At 37.8% G+C, this 10,945-nt stretch overlaps 1 protein-coding gene across 1 annotated transcript; it reads right to left on the bottom strand.

Moving 5' to 3' along the window:
• Positions 1 to 8,625: 8,625 nt before the first annotated feature.
• Positions 8,626 to 9,039, bottom strand: LOC138887192 (uncharacterized). The gene has a single exon (XM_070168914.1). It carries the CDS (start codon positions 9,037 to 9,039, stop codon positions 8,626 to 8,628), a length of 414 nt encoding a protein of 137 aa, XP_070025015.1.
• Between the last annotated feature and the right edge of the window lie 1,906 nt (positions 9,040 to 10,945).

The following is a 10,945-nucleotide window of genomic DNA, read 5'->3' as shown; positions in this document are numbered from 1 at the left end:
AAAGTATGATAAATATTTATGGAAAAGAATCAAGTAAGGTTTGGGTATAGAGTAGGTAATTGGGGGTAAATGAACATAAGTTTCAATTAAGGAAACAATCAATAAGAATCAGCAAATAACAAATAAGGCAATGGAAAAACTAATTAAGGCAAGGAGTTCAATCAAACCGAGTAGAGAAATAAGTATTAAAAGTTTTGTTAAGGAAAAGAATTCAAATCAAACCAGGAAATAAGAACTTCAGAATAGTCAAGAGTTCAATGAAAGAGAAAATTTCATAAAGAGTCAGCAAGTCTCGTAGACAAAATAAGGCAAGAAAGGAATAGTCAGTATTCGACACACAACTTTAATGTAACAAATTGGAAAATCAAGAAACGACACTGATTTAAGGTGAAAATATAGTCTTAACATGAATAGTCAGAATTAACACAAACATATAGAATCAGTAGGAAAGTTGAACTAAGAAACTCAGTAGAGGCATATTAGGATAAGAAAACCACAAGACATCTAAATGGCTAAAGAAAAATCACAAGAACCAATGCATGAACAAAGTCAGTACACAAATACTCAGAAACCAAACAAAGAACGTCGAAAAAATTAGGGCTTTTTGTATAAACAAGTTAAGGTTAGAGCAACACTTACGAAATCAGTCAAGACACATAAGAACAGAATATCAAACACTCAAAATTATCAAACATTTTTGGAAAAGAAATTTTCAGGAAACCCTAGTTTAGGAAAATGGAAAACCATTCGAAAATCAGAAGGTTTTATTTGTAAAAAATCATATGAAATAGGTCCAAACATCTCAGATCTGTACAGATCTAAGAAGTTTAGAAGAAATTAGGGTTTCGAGAAGAACAACATAGAGTTGAAGAAGCAAGCTCAGAAACCCATAGATCTAAGGCAATATAGGAAGCTCTTACTCGGAATCATACTGGAACAACCTGAAACAGGCGAGAAAGGACCATAGATGCAAGAAGACTAACCTTGGTCCCTTGAGGACCCTGGAGATAGTGAGACCAGTACAAGAGAGAGGCCATTAGAGGCCTGGGGTGGTGAGAAACCATCATAGATAGCCATAGATAAGTGACGACGAGGTTCGATTAGGGTTAGGTTTGAGAACATTTGAGAGGTGAGAGGATTAGGTGACAACGGGGAAGGTGAGGGAAATGAGAGGGTTTTGGGGGGGTCATTAGGTTTAATTTAAGAAGGGGGAAACATGGACCGTTGATCAAAACGATCGACCGCTAGGATTTGGCCGGGTATTGGGTTAGGGCAGATGGGTATTAGGCCTGGGTAGGTTTATGTTAAAATTGTGCTGGGTATTGGGTCAAATTTGGATCAAAATTGCAATAGAAAATAGGGCCAGATTTTAAATAGCTAATTTTAATAACTAAATAATTTATAAAAATAATAAATGAATACCAAAAAATATCTTTGTGTACTAAAATGATTTAAAATAGTTATTTAACATTTTTAAAATATAAAAGACCATTTTACGCATAAATAATATAATTATACAGTAGTAAGGGCTATTATTGCAAAGATGTGCATTTTAGCTAAAAAAATGTAAATATAATTATGAAAATGCACAAAAATAAAAGTAATTTGAAAAATAATTATTTGACATTTATATAATAAAAAGAGGAGAAATAAATTGAATTGGAACATTTAAAACTGTAGAAAAATTATAAAAAATACTTATGCATGCTTATAACTGCATATGTACTATTTTAAAAGTATATATATGTGGTTAAAATATACAAGGAAAAATTGGGTATCAACAACAGGGCTGGCCCCAGAGTTGACTGTGTCATGTGCCATTGCTGCATTGCGGGATAATATGGATGTCGCGCCCCCTTTTTTCTTTGCAGAATCGGGTTCATGACATTTTGGTAATGGGACAACTCTCTCCTTTTGGAAAATGGGGTTTGCATTTTTAAGGAGTCGCCACCTAACGATTTAAGGTGCCTTAAGACACCTATAGGGTGCATTTATAACTACGTTTGGTAACCAGAGATAGGGTAAGAGCTTGAAATTATCCCAAGGAGAAGGTGTTAGGCACCCCTCAGGATCCACTAGTGTGGTTCCTGGCCAAATAGTGTTTGTGAATCTGTACAATTAGCAAATAAACAAGTAGGGCTCAAATAATAAGGGATTTAAGTTTAAACAACTAATGAAAAAAAAAAGCGAGATTTTGAAAAGCATTTTAATATAAGCATATTCATGAATGTAAAGGGGTGTTCTAGGTTTGCTTATAATATGGATCACATCAATGCAATACTCGGTATGATACTCCTCAAAGAGGGGCTACAGTGGTATAAATGTATCGGTCATCATATCCATATCTACCCTTTCCCTCACCGTGAAGGTAATTAAAGCGATGGTTAATCTCGACCCCTATTGCATGTTGTTACCCGTCCCTTCCTATCAGTCTTGGAGGAATTTAGGACTCTTATCCTATAAAGGGGGGTTATAGGCAGACCCTCAAGTTTAAAGGCAAAATACTAGGCGACAAATAAGAACACATAAGACTGCATTTAGGGGGGAAACACAGAAACAAATAGAAGGCATGTACCTTCACAAGTAACACACATAGACGTCACGACTCAACGCGTGTAAGGTCCACATTTGAACTCAGAATTCTAAAGCATGGTATACAAGTGATAACAGCAGAACCAGATTTATTACATGACTCAGAAAAGAAGTTCGAATCAGGCTTGCCTACTGATTTTAACAAATTGACAATTAAACACTAATAATAAAGACGGTTCTGATTTATTTAAAGTTATTGCCTAAGGCTTGCCTAGGCCTGGAATACAGATGACTATGAGTCATGTTTTGAAAGCGGACTCTTGAATCCTCATAGGCATGATATCTAATGACAAATCAAGGCAGCTTTTGAAAAAACTTGTTTTAAGGAACGTAAACCATTAATTAAACCAGTTTTGAAACAAACTAAAATGCGAACTGGATTGATTTATTTAAATTAAACTAGTTGAGATCTATAGGCAGCATTTCTAGAGTTATTCTCTATATACATTACATCTAGTTATTTAACACTGGTTTCAAAAACTTGGCAGGCATGATGACCAACGAAAGAAAGCATGTAACACTTGTTGTAATAGGAGTTGGATTAAATTATATCCTATCGGCAGGTCATCTATTTGTGAAACTGATTTTGAGATCTACTAAACATGATTTCTAACATGGTAAGGCAAGTATAGTAAAGCCCTATAGGCATGATTTCTAACATGGTAAGGTAAACATAGTAAATCATATAGGCATGATTTCTAACATGGTAAGGCAAACATAATAAAATGTAAAGTCTTATTGGCATGGTTTCTAACATGGTAAGGCAAACATAGTTAAATGTGAAGTCCTATAGGCATCGTTTCTACCCGCCTTACCTCATAAACATATAAATACCCGCCCTTTTTACTAGTTACCCCAATATTTTTTACAAATTATTACAGACCAACATTGAAATGAATTACATAAATAGAAATGAAAAACAAGAAATTATTCTATAGAGAGCCTGATTAGGACTTCCTTCCTGAGTTATGTGATAAATCACCTCAAGTGCCAAGATTGTTCCATAGTCTTTCTCATATCCGGATATGTCAAAGTTTCCTAAGGACCTCAAGGAATCCTGGGCAGTGCTCACACCCAGATTTTATAGCCAAGACAGAGTAAGTGCAGTGTGAAAAGGACCGTTTTTATGTACCAAAGTTCAGAGGGAGCTCAAGGGTCCCAAGGCAAGGCTCACACAAAAGGGGCAGAACCTAGCGGTCTAAAAGTATATGTGAGCGTGCTTGACATAGATTTAAAAAGGTTGAATTGGAATACAGTTTTGAAACAACATGCTTGAAATACGTTTGCAAAAAAAAAACAACAACAGAGTAGCTTTGGGAAAAACAGTTTTGAAAGGAGAAAGGAATAGGAGCAACAACAATTTGAACTAAGCCAGCACACACAGAACAAACTCAAAGAATAGTATTACTTCAACATTCAGAAATAGGGAAGTAAGGGGTTGGGGATATAGAGAGCCCAAATCAGAAACACATAAACATGGCTTAGAAGAGAACCATATAGACCAGCAAGAATAGAGAACAAGTAGCAATTGAATGGCCTCTAGAACACAAAACTACAACTTCAAAGTGTTAACAAGGGAATCATGCTCGAAATTAGAATAGTAATAAGACATAGGGACAGGGTATGAGAGTAGTCATGTTGAGGATATGGGTTTATTACACATAATTACTCATGTCACTTAGTATTAACCAAGCATATTTAAGAGTCTATGATACTATCATGGCATACTAGTTGAGGGAAATAAACAAGAACTTAAGTAGATATGCTGGCAAAGTATGAAACAAGACAAGTGATACCCAGACACTCATACTTGAACAAGAGAGGGCAAAACTTAAGCATGCTGAATAAAGCAGTAAACAAGAAGAACAATAAAATACATAATCCATTAAATTAGTGCAGAAGGAGACATGGATTAACAGACATGGAGCACATATGGTTGAGGTTCAAAATTGAACTAGGAACATACTAGTTGAGGAAGCAAAGTGCAGAAAAGGAAAGCACAGAGAGTTCCATAGTCTAGCTTTGGCTTTCAGCTGGCTAGACAAGTAGTTAGCACAAGTAGCAGAGAAAGAAGAGAGAGTTTGAGTGTGTGTTTGTTTATTCTGAACTATTGTTCGTGTCTTGAGAGGTAAAACAAGAGTGTATATATAGAACTTTAGGAGTAGAACTAATAAGGCAAAGAATCAGAAGTCAGTCAATTAGGGACAATCACAAATATTACAGAATGAAATCACCTAAAAGGGTTCGGAATAAACCCCCCACTTAATTGGGGTAATTGATTAATGGTAATAACCGGGGTTTAATTAAGGCAAGGAGTCCAAATCATACCAAATAAGGATTCGGTAAGAATCCAAAAATTATACAAGCAATCAATTAAGGCAGAGATGATCAATTAAAGTCATAAACAAGGAAATAAATATAATTTATTGACACGAATCATAATATAGTAAAGTAATCAGCAAAACCTTCAAAAGAATAGTGATTTCTTGAAAGGTTTACTCAAATCACATAGATAGAGATTAAACTAAGTAAGACCTCAAAGAAAATACAGTACCTAGCCGGAAAAGCAGGTTTGAACTCTAATGAAGATCAATTAGGGAAAAACCACAAAAATACTGGATTTAACAAGGAGAAATGTTTAAGTCCAAAGATAGAGTAAACTAACACGACTGGCACCACAAAAATACCCAAAATTGAAACAAAGATTGAAGGAACCATATATAATCAACTAGGATTTCATATTCTTGCACAAATCAATCATGAAGACGAAAGGGTAATTAATCAAACACTTAGAAGTCTCATAAAAACCCTTGAAAACAACTTGGGATGAACCCTAGTTTAAGAAATTCAAAATAGTTAGTTAAAACAGGAGGTTTTTAAAGGAACACGCTTAATAATACTCTAATCATCTCAGATATAGAAAGATTTGAGAAGAATCGACCAATAGCGAATGTAGGGTTTTCGAAAAATAGTAGAGATGAAGGAAAATCGGTTAAAAATCATGGATATACCTAGATATTAGACAAATCTAAAGAAAAGTGGACAATCTCAAGAGTTAGGGATTTAGAGAACCCAAAGAAGATGAGAGGACCTTAAAACGTCATTGGTTTTAACCGGAAAAAGTCATAGATCTTACTCGAACAACCATGGATGGCCGGGAAATGGCATAAAAGACCATGGATAGGAGTTGAACCGCTCCAGGTTCACCTGAGGACCTCAGGGTAGTGTCAAACCGGCGTGGGGTGAAGCAAAGACCAGGAGATGATGAGAGGCCATGGTTTCCGGCGAGGGAGGTGGCTGGAGAAGGGTGGACAGTGATTAGGGTTTGAGGCTGTCTGATAGAGAAGATAGGAGGAGAGGATTTAGAGGTGGGGTGAGAGAGGAGTGAATAAGAGGGTTTGGAGGAGGGGTTAGGTCCAGGTTTAATTAAGGAAAGGGGAATAGGGACCGTTGATCTGAATAATCAATGGTCAAGATTGAATGGGGTAGGTGGGTCGGGTTAAGGACTTATGGATTGGTTTGGGGATTTAGACGGATTGGGCCTGTGGTTTGGGTTGGTTTAATTGGGTTTGGGGCTGGTTATAATTTAAATAAGGGTGGCTAGTTGTTATATACCCAATTAAAATTATATAAATAATTAATAAAATAACTAATAATAAGATAAAATGAAATTAAAGTTAAATAGGTGAAATTAAGGTAATTAACTAATATTAAAAATATAAAATGACTGATTATTAAATTAAAATAGCTTAAAGTGTATAATTAGGCTATAATTGCAAAATCGTTGAAATTATGGCCAAACAATGCCAAATTGGCTAATTTGTGAAATAATTATATCCTAATATGATTAAAAATGATATATTGAGCTAAGAAATACTTTGAAATTACTTGTAATGTAATATACGAATAATTATTGGATATAAAATACTGAATAAATTAATAATGATATGGAAAATTATGGAAAAATATCAATTATTATAAAAAGTGATTTTGAAGGTATTTATGCAAATATAAAAATAATTTGAGGAAAAATTGGGTATCAACAGTTGCCTCTCTTTACCCAGGAAGGATGAAAGAGTTGTCGGATAAAGATATGATGACCAATTTTGACCGAGCGAAATGGTTTGAAGAGGTTTAGGCCGCACCCTAGTTTCTGAGTTGCCTACATATCCCTGGTTTTACAGGAATCAGGCTGTATGTAGTTCTGGATTCACCTGGAGAGTATACCGATGAAGACATTTCAAGAACGGACGCAATATCTAGGGCTGGGTGAGTGAGCGGTTTATGGGAATGGTTAGGTTTGATATGGCTGAGGGAACTAGAGCGGGATCAATCTTGTTGGGATAGCAGTTGCTCGCCGGTTTACCTACAAATAGAAACAATACAAGCGTACACTGTGCATGAATTTAAACATGATGAAAATTCCCGTTAGACCATGAATGTAGTCTTTGGACGGTTAGGAATAGCGTCCTCAGACCATGATGTCTTGGGCCATGAAGCATATGCTAACGGATTTGCAGGCCATGAAATGATATTCTTGAGCTATTAGAATGGTGCTTACGAACCATGACGCCTTTGAATAATGATATGCAAATGATGGAAAGAGATCCTCAGGCCATGACATGGTGTTCTCGGGTTATGCAGATGGTGCCTCCGAATGATGATGCCTTTGGATGAGTTGGCGATATTTCCGTCCATGAAGGATGCAGTAGTATGATGCGGAGAAGACAGAGCTTAGTCTTGCGAATTGAAGGGCAAAGCTTAGCTCGTAAGAGAAGCGAGATAAATAGTGCTTGGAATCGAAGAAAATTAGAGGCCGAGATTAGTCTCGAAAGACAGAAAAGTAGCCTTATGCAAAGGTGCGAATGCAGATGGAGGTAGACCTTAACCTCAAAAGGCAGAATGCTAGCCTTATGCAAGTTGTAAGGTAGAATAGTAGCCTTATGCAATGCAGATGTGAATGCAAATAGAGGTAGAGCTTAACCTCAGAAGGCAGAATGGTAGCCTTATGCAAGTTGGAAGGCAGAATGATAGCCTTATGCAATGCAGATGCAAATAGAGACAGCGTTTACTCTCGGAAGGTAGAATGGTTGCCCTATGCAAGTTGGAAGACAGAATGGTAGCCTTATGCAATGTAGATGCAGATGGAAACAACGTTTAGTCTCGGAAGGCAGAATGATAACCTTATGCAAGTTGGAAGGTAGAATGGTAGCCTTATGCAAATTGAAAGGCAGAATGGTAGCCTTATGCAATGCATATGCAGATGGAGACAACGATTAGTCTCGAAAGGCAGAATAGTAGCCTTATGCAAGAAATAAAATAACAAATAGAAATAGAGTTTTCTTAGCTGATAGTGGATTGCGGCGTTGTGATTACTGGGAGCATCGTGACATGTGGGAAATCACTGGTGTGTGCTGATAGCAAATGTTGGCAAGTGCAAAGGTTCAGAGAGTCGTATTCTTGAACAATGTTTGTCCCATGAGCGTACAATACATTTAACAATTTCGCAAATCCTAGTGCCTGCATCCAAAGAAAAATCGCGAGTTTTGTAAAGGGGGGAGGTTAGTTCGTATCCTTGCTAGCTTCGCTTGACTCGTTCATATTTGATCTAGTGATACCGTCTATATTATTAGGGTAGTGTTTCTAAACAAAGCAGTTTCAATAATAATCATGCATAATTTTTGTAAAAGTATGACATAAATATATAGTTAAAAATAGCTTTTACATGAACCGACCACTGTGACATGGTTCGAGACATTGCAACCTCTCTTGCTATGGAATATTGAGTGTCCTCCTCAAAATTCTGCCCTAAATTGATGGGTTGACGTTCCTAACTGTTGCTCGTGCAACGATCGGCTGAAATTACTTAGGAATTTTAAGGGTCCTCAAAATTCTGCCCAGTTTCCAATTGCGGGGGAAATGAAATTTTATTTGAATTGTGACCAAATCCATAGGGCTGCCTACGTATCCCCTCTTAAATGGAAATCAGTTTAGGCGTAGTTCAATTTACATCATATAAGGAAAGCACAAAGATTACATATAGTAACGCTTGACTGCATCTGAGTTGATCGGCTTTGGCCAGACTTCTCTGTCCATTTCTGCAAGTATGAGGGCTCCTCTTGTCAAAACTCGGTAAACCATGTATGGACCTTTCCAGTTGGGGGAGAAATTCCCTTTGGCTTCATCTTGATACGGAAAACTTTTCTTTAACACCAGCTGTCCCAGTGCAAACTGTCTTGGCTTGACAGTTTTGTTGAAAGCTCTGGACATTCTGTTCTTATAGAGTTGACCATAGCAGATTGTATTCATTCTCTTTCTGTCTATAAGGTCTAGTTGATCATAACGACTTTTCACCCACTCTGTGTCGTCGAGCTCAGCTTCTTGTATGATCCTTACAGAAGGAATTTCGACTTCAGTGGGAATGACAGCCTCTATACCGTAAACCATCATATACGGGGTTGCCCCGATTGATGTGTGGACGATGGTGTGATACCCAGTAGAGAAAATGATAACTCTCCTACCACTGTTTATGCTTCTCTATCATTTTCCTCAATATCTTCTTGATATTCTTATTGGCGGCTTCTACAGCTCCATTCATTTGAGGTCTGTAGGTTGTGGAATTCTTGTGTTTGATCTTGAAAGTTACGCACATAGCTTTCATCAAGTCACTATTGAGGTTGGAGCCATTATCAATAACGATTGACTCTGGAATCCCGAATCGACAAACAATGCAGTCGCGGACAAAGTCTGCCACGACGTTCTTAGTCACTAATTTGTAAGATGCTGCATCAACCCATTTGGTGAAATAGTCAATGGATATTAGGATAAACCTGTGTTCGTTGGAAGCAGGACGCTTGATTGGTCCAATAACTTTCATCCCCCAAGCGGCGAATGACCATGGTGAGCTTGTTGTTTTAAGTGCGCTTTGAGGTACCTTTATCATGTCTTCATGTATCTGATAGCGGTGGCATTTCCGGACATACTGGATGCAGCCCATTTCCATATTCATCGAAAGGTAACCAGCCTAGAGTATCTTTTTTTCTAAGACAAAACTGTTCATATGTGGGCCACAGGTCCCAACATGGAGTTCCTCTAGTAGCCTAGATGCTTCCTTTGCGTTGTGACATCTTAATATTCCTAAATCAGGAGTCCTCCAGTATAGGATTCCTCCACTGTGAAAGAAGTTGTTGGACAATCTCCGAAATGTGTGTTTCTGAGTAGGATTTGCAAGCTCTAGGTACTCTCCTTTTGTCAAATATTCCTTCATGTCATGAAACCAAGGCTTTTCGTCTGCTTCCTCGTCAACATGGGCATAATAAGCTGGATGATTATGGATTTTCACCAAAATGGGATCCATGAAATTCTTGTCGGGGTGCTGTATCATAGATGATAGGGTAGCCAATGCATCGGCGAACTCATTTTGGATTCTGGGAACATGTTAGAATTCCATCTTCGTGAACCTCTTTCTCAATTCCTATACATGATGCAGATACGGGAGTATCTTAGAGTTCTTGGTCGTCCATTCTCCTCGTACCTGATTTATAAGCAAGTTTGAATCTCCAATCACTAGCAGCTCTTGAACGTTCATGTCAATGGCCATTCTGAGTCCTAAGATGCAGGCTTAATACTCGTCCATAATGTTGGTGCAGGGGAACCAAAGTTTGGTAGACACCAGATATGCTGACCGGTTTCTGATATTAGGACTGCTCCTATGCCAACTCATTTGAAGTTTGCTGCTCCATCGAAGAACATTCTCCAACCGTCATAGGATTCCCCATTCTTTTCTCCTATGAATTATACCTCTTCATCAGGAAAATATGTTTTCAAGGGTTCGTATCCTCTATCCACGGGGTTTTCAGCAAGGTGGTCTGCCAGTACCTGTCCCTTGACTGCTTTCTGAGTTATGTAACAATGTCGAACTCACTCAATAGGATTTACCACTTGGCTAGCTTGCCGGTGGGTATAGGCTTCTGAAAGATTTATTTCAAGGGATCCATTCTCGATATGAGATATGTAAGTATAGGCACAGAAGTAATGTCTCAGCTTCTGAGCTACCCAAGTCCAAGCACAATAGGTACGTTCCAATAGTGAATATCGGGCCTTGTACGGGGTGAAATTCTTACTGAGATAATAAATGGCTTGTTCTTTCCTCCCTATTTCATCATGCTGCCCTAGAATGCATCCAAAGGCTCTATCTAACACTTCAAGGTAGAGTAATAAGGGTCTACCTGGCTCGGGCGGGACTAAGACTGGTGGTGTTGACATGTACTCCTTGATCTCGTCGAAGGCATTCTGGCAGTCATCGGTTCATTTGGTGGCGGCGTCCTTCTTAACATCTTAATGATTGGTTCAG

This window comes from Nicotiana sylvestris, chromosome 3 (genome assembly GCF_000393655.2).
Source record: "Nicotiana sylvestris chromosome 3, ASM39365v2, whole genome shotgun sequence".
Lineage (NCBI taxonomy): Eukaryota > Viridiplantae > Streptophyta > Magnoliopsida > Solanales > Solanaceae > Nicotiana > Nicotiana sylvestris.
Note: the sequence above shows the minus strand (reverse complement) of the source record. Positions and strands in the feature narration are given on the sequence as shown.

Coding starts and splice junctions, on each gene's coding strand:
- LOC138887192 (XM_070168914.1), bottom strand. CDS start 9,039: ATGGTTTACGGTATAGAGGCTGTCATTCCCACTGAAGTCGAAATTCCT.